The sequence below is a fragment of the Caloenas nicobarica genome, chromosome 2 (genome assembly GCF_036013445.1).
Source record: "Caloenas nicobarica isolate bCalNic1 chromosome 2, bCalNic1.hap1, whole genome shotgun sequence".
NCBI lineage: Eukaryota > Metazoa > Chordata > Aves > Columbiformes > Columbidae > Caloenas > Caloenas nicobarica.
Genome location: NC_088246.1, coordinates 26,308,417 through 26,329,647, shown reverse-complemented (window position 1 = coordinate 26,329,647; position 21,231 = coordinate 26,308,417). Strand labels below are relative to the sequence as shown.

Below are 21,231 nucleotides of genomic sequence, written 5' to 3'. Positions count from 1 at the left end.
AGTCTTATACAGACCTTGCTTGACTGTACTGAAGCTCATTTTTTTCCTCTCCTGCTCTCCTAAACGGATTAAAAAGCAACTCTTGCTAGAGTACCAGTAAATGTATTGGATGGTTCCTCTTATTACAGTGGCATATCCCAGCTCCTCCTCCAATAGCAAAAAAAAAAAAAAAAAAAAAAAAAAAAAATCAATTAAATCAATTATAAAAATTTCCTCTCTGTTAAATTACCAGCAAAAAGGACATTGCTGTGTTTATCTACAACAGCAAGAGAACTAGCCCCTAAATGCTTGTATAATGTTTCTGTCAGACACAAAATGACAAAGGCTATTGAAAATACCCCAGAATCTGGGAATAAATTTTGCTTCCCTTAGACAGAAGGGCACTCAGTGCAAAATCTGGGAGTCTTACTAATGTCACATTGTTTAACTGTCTCTGATATGAAAGCGCTTAAATTCTTGTAAAATACTATATTAATAAGCAGAAACTCATGACATACAAGCCAAGAGTGGCAAATAAGGTAGCAGTATCCTTTGGTGGAGACCCACTGTCACAGTGGAAATCTCCTTTATCCTACAGAGATGTAACACAATGTAAATAGACAAGTCACTACGCATTAGATGCAGTTCCAGCAAAATATATGCCAATCCTTTTCAAACCTATTTCCCAAAGCTTCTTACTGCTAATGCCAGAGGAAAATAAAAATGGACAACATGTATATAACCTATATGTATATACATACTGTTACGCATAATACGCACAGAGAGAGTAGGTTGAATCTTTTTTCTTCAAGCCAGTTATACTGTAAATTCACTACTGCACCAAGCTCTAGGATACCACTGCACTGCAAGCATTGTTCAACAAGCTAAGGAAAAGTTAGGTTTTCCATTTCCAAGAGGAAGGGTGGTGACCTAGAAAGTTGTAAAGGAAACTACTCACAAGCCTATTTCAATACTCTTGCTAAAAACAGCCCCCTGGAATTATAAGAGTCTCTTCCTCATCCTGCTCAGAACAATTGGAAAACTACAGACCCTTTAAGATACCTTAATTTAATAGATTAAAAAAAAAAATGAACAAAAAAAAATAACAGTTCTCACTCATGGAATTGCATTGCTCATTTATCCGATTTCTCTGGTAGCTGCATCTGTATTTAGCTAGAGGAAAGAGTACCCCAAATTACATAACAGGTATACATAAAATGTCTTAGGGTGAACAACATCAGACTGGATTTGACGTAAACTGGTGGGCTTTTTTTTCTGCATGATCAGGTAAAATCTAAAATAAATGCTATATGAGCATTTTGTAAAATACAGGGCAATGATAAAATGTGGTTTATGTTGTTTACTGTGATTTCTTCTACAATATATTAATCACAGGGATTTATGTGATAAATGCAGCATCCCGTTCCCTCTTAGCCCATGATGCAATTATCTGCACTAATACCAGCAAGGTAGGGCACACTGTTAGCTCCACTTCAATGGGCATGGGGAAAATAAAAACAAGAGGGGGGGAAAAAAGTTATTTGTAAAAAATTTCATTGTGTCATACAGCATGGTAGTGAACACTGCACTAGCAAACACTAATACAGCCATTTCCCACCCCACCTTTTCATCTGATCCCTCAGTAAATACACAGCTGCAAACATCTGAGATACAAAACAATGTGTGTTTTAACCTATCCCTGACAAAGCCAGACTTTTAAAACCTTCCAGATCGGATTACTGCCTTCACAAGGTCTGGCCTTGTCCTCCGTATTTCAGAAGGATGTTGATTTTTCGCTAATGCAGTCATAGTGCCAAGGCAGGTAATGGGGAGCAGTGTGCCAGGGAAGAAGTTCCTCGGGCAGATGACTCCGCAGATACAGAGAGCAAAGGCTCACTCCAGAGAGGATTAGCACAAATTTGACACTATGGTATTAGTTACAAAATCCTGCACTACTAATCCAGGTGAAAAAAGATAATTCATTTCCAACTTCTGCTGATTCTTTCCCTAGCAGCTTATTTCTGCTTTGCAGAATGTCCAGGAATTTAGACTAATGAAACTCACTTCCTGGGGAACAGACTGGTCATGCATCTCTCTTCCTTATTGCTCAGGTTTCTTTTTTGTAATACGGAAGATGACCGTACAACTTCTAAAGCTCAAGGATAATAGGCCTCATCTTAGTGATAGAAAACCTGATTAATTAAATGGTCTTTGGGACATCTCATTTTAATACTGGAAATATGAAAGCTAATTCCTAAAAAAATAAACCTGAAGGAAAGCAAAAAAGAAGTCATGTGGATCACAAGTAGCTCAACTACTTTTTGCCTACGGTGAACTGGGAAAGGGGTGAAATTTGAAAAAGGTTAGGTTTATCCATGGATATATAACGTTCATGGAGTAATTTTGAGAAGTATCTATGAAAGACAGAACAGCACATAAACTTCACACAAATTCACATACATTAGTTAATATCTAGCAATCCAGTGCATACTTTTTTTAAAAAGCTGCAATGAAGCACTGCAGCCTCAGCTGGGATTTGTAAACTTATCTATAGGTAAAGGAGGGACAAGTCTTTACACTCCATAACACCTACCTCTGAATGCACATCCTGTTTGCTCAGATGTGGCTTCCTCAATAATGCCATTTACTCCCTGCAGCAGGTACCAAACTTTAGCACTTTTCTCACCAGGCCATAATTTAAAAGTGAACTTCTCTCACAACTGGCCCGTACCCCACAGTGTGCTCCACACCAGGGCCTTCTGCCTCCAAACCACCTCATTATCTAACTTCGACAGGTGTGCTTCATTATACCACAGCCTTCTACAGGTAACACTGACCTCACTGTTGGGAGTTCATCAACACCACCGTTACTTGCAGGTTGTCATTTGGCATTCAATTTACACATTACCTTACCAGAAGTGCCTCCTTTCCTCTTGAGTTACAATGCAGTTTTGCAGGAACCTCCCATTACTCCCCTTCTAGAAACAGCGCAGTGACGAACAGGCTCCGTTCTGCCTTTTCTTGCCTCCTGCATCCACAAACAGACCTTAACCTTGCATTTTGCAGCTGCTGGGCGGGAGCTCCGGACTCCGGCCGCCGGGGTCCGGGTTGTGGCACATCGTGCCTGCCCGCCACCGCGCGCCCCCGGTGCTGAGCCTGCCCGCTCGGCCCGAGGCAGCGCACAGCAGGGATTGCATGCAGGGGACAATCATCGCTTCGTTTCTGATACTGGCAGAGGGAAGTTTGTTTATTTAAACGCATCCCGGGCGATTCGGTGGCCTCGTCCCCAGTGCTCTCCCCACACAGGGTTGTGCAGCCGAGTGTCCCACCGTCCCGCCGCCGGGATGCACCGCCGCTCCCCGGTACCTTCCCGAGGGCCACACGCAAGTCACGGTGCTGCAGCCTGCCACCGACGCACCCTCCGTCCCACTGTCCCCCGCTGTCCCCGTACCCCGGGACCGTGCAGTGCCACGGCTGCCCTGCTCCGCAGCCTGGCCCCACGAGCTCTAACGGCGGCGGGACCGGGTCTCCCCAGCGGCCCCCGCCCCATCCCGTCCCTCCTCCATCCTTTCCCCCGCAGCAAGCCACGGCAGGCTCTGGGGTTACAGGCAGGTTTTCTTTAATGCCAACGAACAGCCATGAAGCAACCGACAAACGGGAGGCAAAAGCAGGTGCCGCGAAGCAAAAGGAGCCATTCCCGGTCACGGCGGGGAGCATGAGGCAGCCGTCCCTGCGGAGCGACCGATGCGGGTCTCGGCTGCTTTTGGGTTGGTTTCTTTACTTTCGTAAGAAAAAAAAATAATAAGAAGAAATCCGCTCCTGTGCTCGTTCAACAAGGACCGGCAGCGGTGGGGACACGCTAGTGACTCCCTACAGGTACAAGAATGTCTGCTCCGGTGGCAGGTGCTGGGTTCGTTTTCCTAAGCGATGACACAGCCTCCCTTCTCCTTGAAGGGGTTCTTGTCCTCGGGAACCCCCTTCACCAGCGGGTCCTCACCCGACCGCTCCTCGATGTAGTTCTTGATCTCTTCAGAGCACTTGGACACCTCAAGTGAAAGAACAGAGAAGTGGCTGTGTTATACCAGAAGCTCAGCGTGCACACCAGAACAGCAAAACAGTGAATTCACATCCTTCTTTCTCTTGTTCACCTTTCCATCAAATATATAGAGCCAGAACTAAATATGTGTAGACTCAGCTTCCATCCACTTTTTCACAGCCCGATACTGACAGAACATGTGAGTATCACTGGGAATGTATATGTCACTTGGAACAGCAGTTGCTGCATAGTTGCCTTTTTTTTTTTTTTTTTCTCAATTAGCCAATATAGTTTTATTAAGCTGCAGATCACACTCTACTCGGCATCAGCATGACTTACAATCAGTGGGTTCTGGATCAGTGACTTTCAATTCAGTTTTAAAGTATTTCTGACTGCACATGTTTTTCCCAAACAAAACATTCCATAATGATTTTTTCAGTGGTAATACAAATTCTCACATTGCAGTTCTATAATAGCAACCATGTGTCTTGAATGGGAGTAAAGACCTGACTAGGAAACACAATTTACTTACAGGTTACCTGGGGTTACTTTGAACAATGGGCAGCCTATTGTGTTAAGAGGGAACATAATATGCATGCCACTTTGCATGACATTCATAGCAAACTAGCACCGATGCAGGTAAGCCTGCACAGAACCCACCCGTGAAAAATAAATGGGTTTGGTTTGTGTTCACTGAGACAGCAGCATATGCAGCACAGCCTGAGGGTGCATGAGCAAATCCCACGAGCTCCAGAGGATCCTTGTCCATGCACACCTCTTGCTTCCCTTTCCTGTGTCATCAGAAACTGTCCTTACGTGATCAGATACCTGACATGTCTGAGGACACGCTTCTGGCTCTGTCCCCACCTCCTGCCTTCCTAACCGCAATCTCTGCAGAGGCACAGCAGTGCAGAGTCAGCAGCAGGAACCAGCTGTTGGCCAGGCCACTAGATGACTAGTATTTCTAATTTAAGGCCCTTTGTCTTCTTTGTTAATTATATTTTACTCCATAGGTAAAATTATGACAAGAAACAATGAATGTACTTACTGCATCACAGACTAACAGAGCATGGCCTATGCAAAATTAAGCTTTAAGCCATCAGAAAGAACTCCAAGTTAATTCCCAATTAAACAGTGAGTAAAATATGGTCTAACTACCTCCGTCTGCTTTACAGCAAAGAAGAATTTGGACCTATAAATCCCATTACACATGCCTTGCTCATCTGTGCCTCACAAACCCTGCTTTTTCAAATTGAGGCACCCTATGCTGTAGTAAAGTTGTGCTCCAACATACATGCAGGATCAGGGTTTGTTTTGCTTCAGTCAGCACTATCAGGATCTTTTTCACATATAAGAAAAAAAATGCCTGCTTAAATACACATTCAAACATTCATTCAAAAAAATATTCGAAAAGATATTTCCTCTTGGTGCTATAAAGGTGTAGGAAGGAGTTAAGAAAACTTTGACTAAATGTTTTTACTTTTAGTGACACCAGAAAGGTGGGTTCTGCATTTCCCTGTAACACCTATACAGATACCAGGGGACCGTAACAACTACAACACAGATTTCATTCTCAGACTGAAACTTCTGTTATAATGCACTGGTAAATTTGTGGGTGTTGTCTGTGCTTTACTACAGGTGATTTGAAAATATCAGTTTCCCTAAAGTGATCAGAATCTTGGTTTGTCCCAAACATTTAGGCAAGAATTTGAAGTTATTATTATTATGAAAATCAGAATGTGTACATCGTACAGAGTATATTTCAATTGCTTGGGAACTCTCTGAGGGATGACATAGCTATCTATAGTACTTGGATGTGGAGCTGTCAATATTACTGGAGCTTTAGACCATACCATAACATCTACAATCAATGATACCTAACTGATAGTTAAAACATAACTGTGGCTTTCTTATTTTCTGGGATAAACACCTAGACCTGTAATGTAATCAGTGTGAGTAATGCCACTGATTCCCACACATAGATGTATTTTCAGTCCTAACTAGTAGCGTTTATTTAGTTGTAGTTTGCTTCTGCTGGCATGCAGTATAAAAAAAGAAAAGAAAAAGAATATTAGTTTTATCATGGACCAATATCAGTTCTGCATGTCTTTCATCTATAGAAATTGTGCAAAAATACAAAAATTTCACTACTTCACCTGTGGAAAGGAACAGCCAGTGTAAATGACTAAAAGTACAGTGTTTGTATCGGACAAGACTAGATGGGTCATGGCGCTGCCCCAGCAACCCTTTAGCTCCCGCCCTCTGCCCGGGCACGGCACAGTACCCGAAGCGGGGGAGCGGTACGGGGCAGAGGGCGGCCGTGACCGGGCGGCTCCTCCCGCAGCACCGCCGGGCTCCTCCGCAGCACCGCGGTACAGGACGGGGAGCGGTGCCGCAACGAGGCTTCCCGCCAGCACGCCACCCCCTCATCTGGTACAGAAAGGTCCCAAAGAGTTTTATAGAGGAGGAGAACAGAGCTCGAGGAGGGACGCGCTCCTCCCTCGCCACACGACGCTGCCTTGTGCTGGCACCGGGCTCCAGGGACCCTCAAGGGAGGGGAGCCCAAGGGGTGCCAAGTGCATCGAGAATAGCCTCAGCCAGCGGGCCCCTTCCGACGGCTCGGGGCGCCTTGTCCCGGGGACAGTGCGCCTCTTTTTCGCCCTCGCTCCACAGCCACCCCCCCTAAAGGGTCGTGCTTCTACACGGCGCAAGCGGTGGTACGCATCCAGCGCCGTCCCCGGTCCGTGCCCCAAGAGGGGCGGCAGGACCCGTCGGTGCGAACTGCGTGCGGGGACGGCGATCGGCCGAAAACAGCCGGGGGTCTCCCGGAGAGCGGGTCCCGGAGCGCCGTTCCCGGAGTCCCGCTCCCACGGCCTTCGCCGGGCCCGCCGCGGCGCGACGGGGCGCTCCCGCTCGGCTCTGGACTGCCGCGCCCGGCCTCGCCGCCCACCCGACGTGCCCCGGGCGCCGCATGAGCCCCCACAAGCCCGACCGGCGAGTAACGGCCTTTTCCCCGCTCCGGCCCCGCCGTCCGCCCCGGCGGCCGGGCAGCCTCGGGCCCCTTCTCAGCGGCCACTCACCGGCTGCCTCTCCAGCTTCACTTCTTTCCGGAGCTGCTCCACTTCCATTTTCAGTTTGTCCTTCTCGCTCAAGTCCTCGATGTTGATGGCTGGCATCGTCTACACTGCCAAAGCGCGGAGGGAGGACAAAAGGTTAGCTCTGGGCAGCTAGGGCGCCGGGGCCGGAGCCCCCGGGCGGGCGCGGAGCGGCGGGGCGGCGGGATGGCCGCCCCCGGCCCGCCCCCGGGCTCACTTACACGGTGCCGTCTGGGCTGCCCCGCTGCTCGGCGGCGGCCGCTTCCTCCCCGGCGCGCCTGGCGCCCCTTCCCCGCGCCGCTCCGGCCTTTAAACCGCCACGCTAATCCCCCCTAACCGGATTAAAGACCGCAGCCCCACCCGGCCCTGCTGCCGGGGCACCGGGGCGTTGACACGGGACCTGCCTGCACAGGGAGGGTCCGTCCGCCCCGGTCCGTCCCCCGGGCCGGGACCTCGGCCCAGCCACCGCATCGCCCTGGTCCCCCGTGGAGCAGCCGGCAACGGGAGTCAGGAGCTGCAGCGACCCTCCTATGCTGGCCTCTCCTCTCCTCTCCCGTGTCACCACCGCTGTGGGGCAAATGCGGCGAGGTCAGCTGGGTGTCTTGGCCCAGCAGTGAGGTCCTCCTCCCTTGCCATGGCCTTCTGCTCCTCTTGGCCCTCATGATGATTCTTGTTTGCCCATGCCACCAGCATCCCTGGTCTCTGTGCTCCTCTGCCCAGCAGCTAAGGCAGCAGCAGGTGGTTTGCATGGGCACGTTCCTTGATACTTGCACATTGAAACCAAAAGTGGACTGGATCACAGGTAGAGAGGGGAAGGAACCACTCTCTAGTCAAGTGTGCCAGCAAACAGCAAGGCTGTCAATGGCAGGGACAGGCAACTTTCATTGGCAGGTGTTTCTGCAAAGCAGAGAGTGAGAGGGATGTTGTGCCTTACCTACACAGATCATCTCTGGAGTCATGAAGTTATGATGGGTGTTGAGGATGGGGCACTGTCTGTAAGAGAAATGATGGGTTAAAAGAAGGAACTAGGTCATTCTTCTCCTGTGGTTGCATATAATTTTGAGGTCTGGATTCCAAACAGGGCACATTCCAAACATGGGAACAGGGTGGTCCCTCCGTCCATGTTTGTACAACACCTAGCATCTCTGATCCCAGCATCTGTTTTCCTGCAGAAACAGTGGAGGCAGAATCCACAACCTGTTACATTGAACAAAACTGCAGGCCATTAAAATGGGCCTGTATGTGTCCTTCTGTTATCTGGCACTTAAAGGGCCTTTGTAGGCAGTCGCTTCTCCCTCTTTCCACCTCTGGCTTCTCACCTTTAAGACACTCTTTTCTCCTTCTCTCTGTACTCACCAGATGCAAGCAGCTGCCAGCGGTATGTAAGATTTACATCTTTCTTTTCCAGTGCTTCTCCTGTAGTGCTGTTGAGGTTTGTATTTGTTTTATTTTAGCCAGTTCACTAAAATCATTTCCTCTTCCCCTCCCTTTGGCTATTATCCCCCTCTTCCCAGCTGTTGGAATGCAATTTCTACACCTGCACAATCTACGCTGGCAGCTACATTCCAAAGCCCAGCAAGCTGCTGGTCCCTGGGCCAGTCAAACAGGTGGAAGGAGCTGCCTGGCCAGGGTCCCGGGCGGGGGCCAGGGCTGTTGGTGGGAGCAGAAACACTGCGGCGTGGAGAAGCAGACACTGTGTGGTGTTGGGGTGGCAGGTGTAGGGTGTGGGAGTGATCTAGGGGTGGGCTCTGGCACACGGGTAGCGTGGTTAGGGTGGGAAGAACAGTTGCAGCTTGTTATTGATAGCCCTGTAATGGAAAGCATGCAGTGAGCTGTCTGCTGATGTGACTAACTCTGCAGTTAGTAAAGGACTTTCTACCACTTGCTATGTTAACTTTTGCTCTGGTTCATACATTTTTAAAGATACTTACCTAATCTAAGTGAACTTCTTTGCCATTACACCAAAAGAGCAGCTGAATAAATACTGCACTGTGCTGCAGCATTGTTGGATAAGTGTGTTTAGTTCAAACTTTGATTTGTATGTGTGCATGCACAGAGGAAATGGAAAATATGGAAAATTATATTCCATGACAGCATTCATTTTGCTGCTATTGTTTCAAGTTGTATTTAAATGACTTTCTTTGCAATTCCAACAATATCTAATGAAAACTAAAGGACATCAGTCTAGTCATAGTGAAAATCACTTGAGAGTTTCCTAATACGAGAAAGATGGCCTTTTGATTTTTTCTGGAAATAGAAAATTTTTTGGGGGGGGAGGTTTTTCTGTTTTTTGTTTTTTGTTTTTTCTAACAGAAGGACTTAAGCTTTATTGTAGTTGCTGTGCTTACTAAGCTTAAAAAACCAAAACCAAAAAATAACCAAACAAAAACCCCACAAAACCAAAACCAAACCAAACAAACAAAAAAAGCCTCCAAAAATGTGAAAAGAAGGACACCTATTACTAACAGTTGAACAGTTGTAGCTACAAGATTCCAAAACATGGCAGATGTGTCCCATGTGTCCCCATATCTCAAATTTTATGTTTTGTTTGGTTGGTTGTTTTTTTGTCATGGGTTTTGTTTGTTTGCTTGTTTTTAATCACTAGAGCATGGAAACCAGAGATTCTGAAAAAAAAGAACAGTGATGAGAAAGGAGGGAGAGGGGTGCCATTTGTATCCTTCCAGAAGCCACCTAGGTGGGCTAGGGGTTGAATTTACTCCTCTTTCTTGCCTTTATGAAAAATAAAATAATGTCAGAAAACTAGGTTATAATCCTCAATGAAATAAAACAAGCACAGAATCCACAGAGGGGAAGTGAGTTTTTGAATTAATCAGAGTGCTAATGAAGTTCCTCTTCCTTGCAGACGGTATGGATCGTGGCTTCTTTCCTGTAGGCCACAGAATTCCAGGGCCCCGTATTGCAACCCCATTGAGGGCAGCACCTGCCTGAAGGACTGAGGCCCAACACCGTTGCGTAAAGGGAGTGGAGAAGAAAAGGAGATCAGATTAGCTTATTGTTATCTATAGAAAGCACGCCTAATTTGCAGCCACTCTTATCTCTGTTACTATATTCAATCTGGAGTAAAGACTAATTAATTTAACGGCTCTAATAGATTAGAGAGGGAAAGTATGCTGTTTGCTGCTCACCCTCTCCTTCCCCAGATCACACTGGATTGCCCGGTGGGGCTAAAATCTACAGAATAAGCCAAGTCATGAGAGTTCCTGAAATCTTTCTCTATGAACTAGCCAGAGGTTTCATCCATTCAGCCCCTCGGGCTTTCCAGGAGTCCAAGCCTGCTGGCGGTGCCTCGGTTTTCTCAAGTTAATTGGAGTTATACACAACGGTATTAAACGAGTAACACGGGCTGGTTGGTGTTGTCTCTAGTGGCATTGGCTAAGCGGGCTGTGCGTGACCCGACTGGATCAGGACCTGCCCGAGGCTCCTGTGTTTGATCTTCAGCGTCCTGCCGCCCTCTGCCTGGAGCCTCCACACGGGGAGAGGCCACCACGGGGCGAGGGGAGAGAGGACTTTCGCTAAGTGACCCGTCCCGGATTTCACCGTGATTAACAGGAAACGTTCCTTGAGCATCATGCCGCAATATGCTTGGGGGCGGGGGAAACGGGACGGTACAGCCGCGGACCTCGGCCAGCTCCCCGTAACCCCGCGACGGAGGCTTCTCCGCCGTTGGAGGTGCAGCCCGACAGCGAGCCAGCCCCGGCGGCTCCCCCCACTGGCCCCAGCTGCTCCCCCCGGCCACGGACCCCCCGACGGCGGCGGGGCGGGGGTCGGCCCGCGGCCACCGGCGCAGGGGCTCACGCAGGCGCGCAGCCTGCCGCGCCCTGGTGACGGCCGGGTCAGCGGGGACCTGCTGCCCCGCTGAATCAGACCTTCCCCTCCCACCACATGCGCAAGGAGGGAGGCGGCCCGGGGAAGCCGTCTCGGCGCATATAAAGCGCTGCCGTCGGGCCGGACAGCGCCGCTCGCTCCCGGGACCCCGCTGCCACCCTCCTGCCTGCCCGCCGCCGCCGCGACATGGCCGCCGGCCGTCGCCTCCCGCTGCCCGCGCTGCTGCTGCCGCTGGCCTGCGCGGCCCTGGCCCCGCGCACCCTCACAGGTAGGAGCGGGACCCCGCGGGCGGCCACGCGGGGCCGGGGCCGCCTCCGCCGCCGAGGTGGCTTCAGCCCCGGTCGCTGGTGTCTCCCGCAGAGAAACAGCGCGCCTGCCTGCTGCCCCCCGACGACGGCCCCTGCCGCGCCCTGGTGCCGCGCTGGTACTACGACAGGTACACGCAGACCTGCCAGGAGTTCACCTACGGGGGCTGCCACGGCAACGCCAACAACTTCCTCACCCTCGACGACTGCGAGAAGAGCTGCTGGACCATCAAGAGTGAGTCCGGGGACCGGCCTCGCCGGCCTCTTCAGCCCCTGGGGCCGACACTACGTGGCACAGTTCCCCGGAGTGCGTCTGGGGTGGTCGGGGGCTGGAGGGGGCCTGTGGGAGCACCGGGGAGGCTGCAGTCCTTGCAGCACGCTTCACACCCGCCTCGTCTGTCCCTCCTGCTTGTAGCAGCTGTCTTGCTCATATCAATTTTATGCAGAGAAACTGGAGTGAGATGTCTCAGAGGCGACATGCAGAATTTAACTATTAATATTTTATATGTAATTTAATATTATAACTAGTTGCTAATTAATGCATCAGATTCCTCTTGCAAAGTTTATCCCACTTTATTAAAGAGTGCAAGTAGTGGGAGAAACTGGGACTTGCCTGCGATCAGGGTCATAGTGTTTTGTCTACACTATCATGTTGCTCAGTACAGGGAGCACGAAGGGTTGATTTTACAGAGAATAAAATTATTTTTGTTGCAGAAGTGCCCAAATTATGCCGGATGGAGGCTGATGGAGGACCTTGCAGGAGTCATCTAAAAAGATATGCCTTTAACTTGAGCTCAATGAGGTGTGAGGAGTTCATCTATGGTGGCTGTTACGGAAATGGCAACAACTTCAGAGATTTGCAGTCTTGTGTGGACCACTGTCTGCCAGAGAAAAGTAATGGCTGTCCCAAATTTTTAATAAAATAGATGGTGTGAAAGCAATATGAAGATGATACTTTATTTGATATTTTCCTCTGGATACTCATACAGTGGTATTTTTGAAGACTTCTGGGAAGCAGATGTTTATATTGTCTACAGACTTTCATGTATCATTTGCCTCAGCCGTCTGTTGTTGAAAGAGAACAATGCTGTGTTAGTTTAATATTGAGACCTTAAATATGCCCATATCTACATCCAGCCAATCTCTTAACTTCTAAAGAGCTGTACATGTGTAATCTAAAGGGAAATAAGATTGGAGATCTGTGTTGAGGAAGACATATGAGATGTTTGGCAGTCACATTCAGGGCAGCACTAGTGTAATATAAAGAAGTGCCTTTCTAAAACTTAGACTTGAGAGATGATGTTAGGCAGCTTGGATTTTTGGCACTCATCAGCTCAACTTCTGATAAGTTTTTTGCCTGACATGACTTTTCACTGTCTTTCTGTATGAGCTTTAGAGAGAGGTGGTAATTATGAGCAGGTGACTATAGCTGAGTGTTGTCATAAACACCAGATTAATAGCCAGTGCAAGACAGGATCTTTGAAGAAGAGAAATCTACCAGAATGTATAAAAGTTGTCACTGCCTAAGCTTTATTCGTGATTGATGAGACCATTTTTTTGGCTGATAACAGATTGTCAGTTGTCTTAGGTGAATGCTGAACTATTTTTAATTTCTCTGTTGTACACCCAATAAATTGACAAAAGGTCTCCAGCAAGGAAAGTAGAATTTTGTTGAGGCAAAATGAAACATGATTCTTGCGAGGAAAGTGGTGGGGTTTGTACTTTTTGCTGCAAATGGGCAGGATTTGCTGGCAAAATCAGAGCAAGGATAAACGAAATAGTGCATTTTCCCTCTACAGAGAGAGTTCCACTGGAATTATTGTTCTGTTCCTATATATATAGAATAAGACTTTTGGCCAGACTATGTAAATATTTTGGCTGTTGTATGTGTGGCACCACAAATGGGGAAAGCTGATGAATTTAACTTGTGGGGTAGTAATCCTGTTTTCTGGGACTGTCTGTTGCTTTCTCAAATTCATAACTCATGGGAATAAGATGTAGTAAGTCTCTAATTTCATTGGTGACAGTCATGACACTTCAATGGGAACAAGAGCTGTTTAGCCAAAAACTTTATTGCAGGATAAATTTTAAGAAGCCAGGCACAGAGATTACATTTATGTAATTTGTCTCTGTCTTTTATTACTTCTTTCCAGCTGGTCCCTTGCTATGCTACAGCCCAAAGGATGAAGGGTTGTGTTCTTCTTCTGTGCCTCGCTATTACTATGACAGCAATTCTAAATCATGCAAGGAGTTCAAATATACTGGCTGTGGTGGAAATGCCAATAACTTTGTTACTGAAAAGGACTGCTACAATGTCTGCAGAAAGGGTAAGACTGTTTTGTATTTTGTCAGTCACAAGGAGGTAAAGCAATCCAAATCCTCACCTTGGCTTGTTACAAGTGTATGCTTTTAGCATTTTAGACTCAGTGTTTTCAGAGGCAGGGAAAACTGAGATGCAGCACTAAATCCTTCTGACAACAACAGTGTGGTACAAGGTGGTTACACCATTTCTTTCTGAATGAAATGTAGAGAAGGGCACACAAAAACACTAATTGACTTACTAGAGCCCACAAGGAATCAGTCTTTAGATGGTTCGGTACGAGCATGAACACTCGTTAAGGTCTCATTTTCTTCCAGGTATTTTAAACTAGTAAGTTGTGAAATTTATTTGTGAAATCCTCCTTTGCATTTTCATCACCTTCCCTTGGTTTCCCTGCTGCCTGTTCCCATTTCCCTCTCCCATGACTAAAGATTTCTGCCTCATCAGTTGTGCCAAGTCAACTGTTTCTGTGGCTATGGCAGGAAGGGTTGAGAATAATAATTGATTTTTCTTAATGGTTTTATTAAAATCATCTACTGGCTGTGCTTCTAAGTCAAAACAGTTGTGCTTTTACCTGCAGTCCTACATTCATACCAGCTATTGCAAGTTTTAATAGTGTAGTTTAATTCACTTGATATGTAAATCAGTGAGAGAAAAACAAAATTATGTGTTGATCCCCAGAACACTCTGGAAGGAGACACAGCACAATACTTTAAAAATTGATACTCATGGGAAAAAAAATTAAGGTTGTATCTAGCATATACATTGACTTTGCGGGGTGGGGGATGCTGGAAAGTAGGTCTGCTTTGAACATGAGATATGTACAAGTTCCAAGCACTTCAGTATTTAAGATGTGTAGTCAGAAGGCTTAAGTCAGAAGATGATTCTTCAGTTCTGGGCTGGATATTGAGGGCTGGGGCAAGGATTGCACCCTGCGCAGAATCCTTAGAAGTAAAAATACTGTCTGCAAGTTAGTCATGGCAGTAATATTTCTGTGGGTGACAAGTCTGAGTCTGTATCTGCCATTCTAGTATTGTAAGGGAGTCTTTAATAGCATGCAAAGTCACCGATCTGAGATGCTTGTGATTATCTAATTTGCATCTATTACTACCTGGGAAATGGTAGGGCTGGCTCCAGCCCAGATGTGCAAAGAGAGAGGAGGAAGGAAACTGCCTCTCCAGCATCTCACATCTGTGCCCTGCCCCTGCACATACCCAGCCAGATCCACCTGGAGCTTCTCCCTTCCTCACTCTTTTGGTGGAAAAAAGAAGTGAGGAAACACAATCTGTTTCATAACTAGAGCAACAGATAGCCAAATGTAAAGGTTCGGTTATAAGCTTTTTCACTAACTTGTGGATTTCACAATTCAGTAAGGCTTGGGACAACCAAAGGCCATAGTTAAGAGTATAATAAGGACTAATTAAATTTGTGCTATACATATTAATTTCTGGAGCTTGGGAGTGTACAGCAACATTAATCACATTTTTAAGGCAACTTAAGCTACTCCTTCTCTCATGCTCCCATAATTGCCTCCCCAGAATCTTTCTTGTTACCTTTGGAGTCTCGAGTTGAGTCTGGTTGACCTTCCCTGTGCAAATATGCAAGTGCTGATCGAATTGGTCTATAGCTTTTGAAGTGAAAAGTTTTCTGATTCATTTCATTAAAGAAGTTTAAATTGGAAAGTAGAATAAATACATCGGAGTGACAGCGAAAGGATTGGGAACTGGCCACTGAAGCTCCGTGTGTAGGTAAACAGGTAGCATAAAGACAAAACATTTTCAGTTGGGTTTGCAAAGAATTTGTTTTCTAAACAGCACTTACACATTTCATGCAGCCTTCATCAGCAGTTCTGGAGATACCCCTGACTGTCTCGGGCCACTCTGCAGCTTCTGTGTGAAACCTAGTTCTGTGCAGAAACACAAGTCATTTTACCTTTTCATTTCTCACAAGCACTGGTTATATTTTAGAATTTGCCTCAGTGTTGTTCAGAGAGATGTAGTAATAGGTGGTTTTGTTTGGTTTTGCTTGTTTTGTTTTGTTTTCTCTCAGATAGAACAATGGGTTTACTTCCATTCTGCTGTCACTGCAGGACAGCTAGAAAAGGCTTTAATGCTTGCTCAGGAAAAGAGCAGCAAAGTAGGACTCCAATGCCAAAGGTGAACACATTGGAGACCTTACAGTATTTAAGAATATGAAGTCTAGGACACATTTTTACAGTTTCTGATGTTTTTGTTGTTATTGGATTAACTGCTTAAATATTATAATGTGAAAACAAAACAAAACAAAACAAAACACAAGAAACCCCCCCGAACAATAAAGAGTAGTAACAGTTTTGTCATACTGTTTCCCTTACTGCTTCCTTTGTTTTGTTAGCAGGGACTCAGAAACCAGGAATCAACAAGCCAACGAACGCATTCCGGAGAAAAATGATGAGAAAACTGATTAAGAAACCTCAGACATACAACCCGAAGTCTTAAAGTTGATGTGCACTTCATATGTTTGAAACAACTTGTTTTGATTCCACTTTCTTTTTTGTAAGGTAGTTCCCACACAGTTTTATACACTGACATAGTTCTGTCTTTCAGAACTACTTTTTATTTCCAACTTTTTATAAAGAACTGCATTTAATAGAAGAAGAATGAACCTAAGTTTGGTTCTTCTGCTCTGTTGTCTTTGCAGCAATACATTGGCAAAGCCAGGTATTTAGATTTCCATGTTTTTATGGGGGAATGTTACTACTGCCTTGGGAGAATATTTCAGCTGTTACAAATCAATTAAGATTTGAAAAATCAATTGTCTCTTAGTATAACCAAGGAGAATACAAAGCTATATGTCTACCATGTTTGTTTTTGGCATCCTTTGCTTGCTGAAGAAAAGAGACCTTTCGAAAGAGGTTTCTTGCCCTGCCATTTTACGTATTTTGGCACTATCATTTAAGTAGACTGTCCTTTACAGTTTTGTTCATAGTCAAAGCTTTCAGAAGTCTTCATAACAGTAAAAGAAGTATAAACTTAAATCTAGCTCATGCCATAAAAGAAAGTTTGGAATATGGATACTTTGATAAACACTCTGACAAAGGCAGTTAGTAAGCTACTTGAGTACTAAAATGAAAATGTAACCATTACTTTTTCAAAACATTTGAAATTTCTGCTAAGGTACACTCCAGCTCCTCGTATGGCATAAATCAGCATGCTTTTATTGGTTTGAATGGAGCTACACTGCTTACATCTGCTGAGGTTCTTGATATATGTGTTTATGTGGTGACTGTTAAAGCAGAAAAGCAGAAGCTTCTGCAAAGCTCATGTAATACCTCTTTTGAGGCACTATTGTATTTCTTATGGTAGATTATGCCTAAGGTTATATTATTGCACTTTCTTTTATGTTTTGTATTTGAGCCATGTCTGAATTTCAATTAATTTCACCTACAATATTTCCTAAATATGAATTCATAAGTAATGTTAATAAAATGTTTTTGGGAAAAAAAAAGAGCTTGTCCTGTCTAATGCTTCTGTTAATTATCCTGAATTAGTTGTATACAACAATATGTGTAATGGAACCTATTATTTACTGATTGTGACTCTAGCAGAGTTTAGTTGTCTCTTAAATCACTTCCTTACGCTAAGGTCTTTATTTGAAGAAAGCCAGTAAATTGCATTGATGTCGTTCATCCCCAGCAGTTTTTATGGCTCAGCTGGCTCTCCCTAAAGGGTTGCTCTCAAAGGGGTGCTTAGTTAAGCTGATTGTCTGCTGCTGGGTCTCCTGTTCCAGTATCTGCAGAGCTTGTGTGTGGGTAGTGGGCTATTTGCTTCAAATGATATTGGGTTTCAGTTAGAAAATTTCAGGTGTGTGCTTTATCCTCATTTCAGAGAGGAAACATGATGGGAAAACTAGTCAAAATTTGATTTTCTTACTGATTTTTCTCTCACTGCTGGATTTTCAATTAAAGCAGTTGGCTGTGCTTGCCATAGTCTTTCTATGACTCCATTCGTGGTTCCTGATTTCAAAAAAACTTCTTGTTTTGACTAATTGGTCACTTATTGCAGATGAACGAGCGCACTCTGCAACAGAAAATTGAAGGTTTTGAGTGTTTGTCCCAAATCAAAAATCTACTCCGGTAACCAGCCTTCAAACACAAATGGGGCCAATCCAACCTCCCTGGGGCAGACAGGGAATGTTATCCATGAACGCTGCTCTTGTTCCTTCCCTTGGGCTGTGAATTTTGGCCATACTGCTTAGATCAGTAGCCTGGAGTGTCGCTCTGAATATTTTTTCATACCTGGCACTATCACTTGAGAGACTCCAGCTGCATTTGTTACAGCTTTCTGACCATGACTTAAAAAAACCACAAGCCCATTTCAGAAGTCAAAATTCTATTTAAACACTGTTTTTAATGGTTGAGGATAGCCATATTTTAACAGCATCACTGTGGGGTATAATCTCTGGTAACATCTTTGAGGAATGTTACTCCTTATCTCCCAGGGTCTTTGACTTTTATAGGAGTATCTTGAGGTGGGATACAAAAGTAGACCTGGGATTTGAAGTGAGCCCAAAACCTGAGAGCAGCTCCATCTCAATTCACTTTTTGGACTCCAAATTAGATGCCTGGTCAGAAACCCATGACATGTCCTGGGCAATGTGATACCCAGCTAGTCTCCTGGAAGGGATCCAAGAGTTTGATAATCAGTCTTCTGTTCATGCCCCCTCACGGGCTCAGTGAGACCTTTCTTGATGGACCAGGCTCTATCCAGGACACCGCAGTGGCCACTGCAGCCCTTCATAATGTGGCTGCTCCACATGCTCTTTGTTTTCTTGCATAAAAACATAATTCAAAGTCCAAGGGCTTACTGCTAGGTAGCGAAATATCAGAGGCTTGGGTTTGAATGTGTTATCTGCCTGATATCACAGAAATTTAACCTAAAGCGTTCGTAGTTCTTGCAGGGTCTCCTAGTGAGCAGGCTGTAGAGTATTCTGGAGGACTGAGGGAGGAAGAGGAATGGGGGAGGCCATGGAAGTTTCTTTCAGTGCCTTAATGAAGCTATTCCACTGTGTATAAATTGTACTTTCTTTTCAGGTAAATGCCTTAATCTCTTACTTTTAGCTACAAAGAATTTCAGTTGCCACTGTGCTGCTTTGCTTCATGTTCTTACGTTACATTAATATCCCTCCAGACTCTTGTGGCTGTGACTAATCTAAATAATTCTCTATCATCTACAGCATTTTATATGACTCATGACTGACTTCCTTTTTCAGCTTGTTGATGAAAGAACACTGGCTCAAGGTTGGGTCAACTGTTAGCATTTTGCCACGCTGAAAATTAACATAGCCTATACCATCCTGCAAATTAACTTTTATTATAGTAGCCAGTGTCCATCAGCTGGTATCATGTGTCACAGCACCAATTTCTGCTGCAGAGGAGGGAAACAGTGATTAAAATCAATTGGATTCATCTTATCTTGCACAGGCCACTGAATCTCAGGACTAATGATTTGCATGGGACAGTCATACCTGCTGCTGAGCAGTGGTTGCTGAAACAAGCATATTTGACTAACATCACTGCTCTTTAACTTTCCATTGCAACCCATAATTCCAGTTCTTTTCTTAATGGTGTCTTGTGAAGAACTATATCAAAAACTATAAAAATGAAAATCTTTGCTGATTCTTCATCTTTAGTCTGTGGTAACACTCAGGGAATTGCTTTGTAAAGTATTTTAAGGGTTGGAGAGTAGCTTCATCTTATATTTCAGTGGAATTTTAACTATCAAAAAGAGAAAAGAAAAAAAAATCCACATAGAAACAGATAATTTTTTAAATTGATAATCTAAAGGATGGGAAGCAAAATTTCACCACATCTATTTTAACAGTGACTGGCCCCAATAAACACTTTCTCCCGATTCCATAGTTTAGGACCAAAAATGATGATGAGTTCAGCTCCCTGAAATGGAATTTCTTGACTGCCGGAAGTGTTTCTGCTCCTTTAGTGATTCTTGTCATCTGAGGAGGTGAAAAACATGGAACACTTAATTAAAAAAACCCCAAACATTTATTAGATGCAATAGGCCACATAAAAAACCCAAACGAACAAACAAAAAACCACCTCACTGGTGAAAGATTGTGTCCCCAAGCATGAAGTCAGCTACGCTGCTGAGGGCAGCAGTTCTGGATCCAGGCAGTGACAAGAAATCTGTCCTACTGGATAAACACAGTCCAGCTATGGTTATGTAAATCTGGAAGAACTACATTGCAGATGTGCCAGAATTATTACGCATTTATGGTAGTGTTATTGAAAGCAAAATCTGCCTCATTATCTTTCTAGAAAGCTTTTTATTATGCATAACTATCACTGGTGATAATTAGTGCAGAGATACTTGCTTCTGTTGAAGTGAGCCTAATTTTTCAGTGTATGGTGGTCCTGTACAGTAATGTCTATCATCTGACAAATTACTTAATTGCTGAGGAGGAGTGTTAATCATAGTATATAAAACCTAATGAACAGCAATGATATTAAAAAAAATCTATGTAAACAAGATGCGTAAAAACATGCTGCTTGAGGTATTAGCAACTGATGTGATCATGAGCTGTAGTTTCCAAATAAATGCCAAAGAAATGAGCATTACCAGTTAATGTCTGAGCTAGTCATAAAAGAGAGATAGTTCAGGCAAGTTGAAGACTAGTTTGTGAAATGTAAAAAATTGCCTTTATTATGTGGGAATAAACCAAGTTATTTTTAATGGAGTTTCACTTTGTACTGGCAGCGCTGACTATAATTTCAGATCAATATGGACAAAGTGGACAATCTTCCAGACACAGCTGCTTAGGTGCCTGACTGCTTTTGTATGAAAGGTGTGAAATGCAATTCGAACTCAAAGTACATTGCATCGTCTCCTCTGGTGGGGCCTAACTTCCAGTTGGTGATCATGCAGTATTTTAAGCCTTATTTTTCTCATACTACACCCTCATTAAAGGCCTTAATATATTAACTACAGGTTAAATTATTTCATATACCTGACAGCTGAATTATTATTTTGCTCAATGAGCTTTCTTGGAGGTAAGGTACTATTCACTAAACAAGTATGCAACATCTTTTCTAAGAGGGAAATGCATGATTAAAATATTTAAATGTATGAAATGCAGTAGTAAAATTCATAGTAACTAATAAATGCATGTGAACACTATTCTCTATGGGATATTTTTCTCTATGTGTGGGATGCAAGATAAAGAGGATAGATTATACTAATAAAAGTTATTTAAAGAGTCAAGAGAGTAAACGGTGAAAAATATACCTCATTATCAAACCAGAAAAAAGCTTTCCATCATCACAGTACCTTTCAACAAAGAGAAATCTTGAATTTTACTGATGATGAAAAAGAATACTTTATAAAAATGCCTTCACTAAAAGCAGCAAGACTAGCAAGACTTTTTTCCCCCACTTTGTTTCTCTCTAAAAGTAGGAGGGAAGTCTGCTGAGAAAAACAGTGGTGACAAATGGTTTTTATTGCTCTCTTATGGATCCAGGCTGCTGCATTGGAGCACAAGGTGCTTGTACAGTTCCTGCTGTGCCATGAGTCCAACAAGACCTGGTGCAAGTCCAAAGGCTTCAATAACCTCCTTTAAGTGTGGAAACATGATCTTGCATAGAGCAGCATTTTTCTG

General features: G+C 44.6%; 2 protein-coding genes across 7 annotated transcripts; one reads left to right on the top strand and one right to left on the bottom strand.

The window, feature by feature from the left end:
* Positions 1-3,581: 3,581 nt before the first annotated feature.
* Positions 3,582-7,648, bottom strand: LOC135985813 (guanine nucleotide-binding protein G(I)/G(S)/G(O) subunit gamma-11). 4 transcript variants are annotated; one of them, XM_065629443.1, is made up of 3 exons: positions 7,515-7,648; positions 7,096-7,194; positions 3,582-4,025 (listed from the first exon to the last, which is right to left on the bottom strand). In XM_065629443.1, the coding sequence occupies exons 2-3, from the start codon at positions 7,189-7,191 to the stop codon at positions 3,900-3,902; spliced, it is 222 nt and encodes a 73-aa protein (XP_065485515.1). In that variant the 5' UTR covers positions 7,192-7,194; positions 7,515-7,648; the 3' UTR covers positions 3,582-3,899. The 4 variants fall into 4 exon arrangements, with proteins under 4 accessions (XP_065485515.1, XP_065485513.1, XP_065485516.1 ...); XM_065629441.1 differs by lacking the exon at positions 7,515-7,648 and adding an exon at positions 7,332-7,501 and having other exon boundaries at positions 7,096-7,199; XM_065629444.1 differs by lacking the exon at positions 7,515-7,648 and adding an exon at positions 7,332-7,501.
* A 3,359-nt stretch (positions 7,649-11,007) lies between these two features.
* TFPI2 (tissue factor pathway inhibitor 2) lies at positions 11,008-17,044 on the top strand. Of its 3 annotated transcripts, none has more exons than XM_065629287.1 (5): positions 11,008-11,224; positions 11,317-11,496; positions 11,979-12,155; positions 13,415-13,588; positions 15,955-17,044. In XM_065629287.1, the coding sequence occupies exons 1-5, from the start codon at positions 11,143-11,145 to the stop codon at positions 16,056-16,058; spliced, it is 717 nt and encodes a 238-aa protein (XP_065485359.1). In that variant the 5' UTR covers positions 11,008-11,142; the 3' UTR covers positions 16,059-17,044. The 3 variants fall into 3 exon arrangements, with proteins under 3 accessions (XP_065485359.1, XP_065485360.1, XP_065485357.1); XM_065629288.1 differs by having other exon boundaries at positions 11,009-11,224; positions 11,976-12,155; positions 15,958-17,044; XM_065629285.1 differs by having other exon boundaries at positions 11,010-11,224; positions 11,976-12,155; positions 15,955-17,043.
* The last annotated feature ends 4,187 nt before the right edge of the window (positions 17,045-21,231 follow it).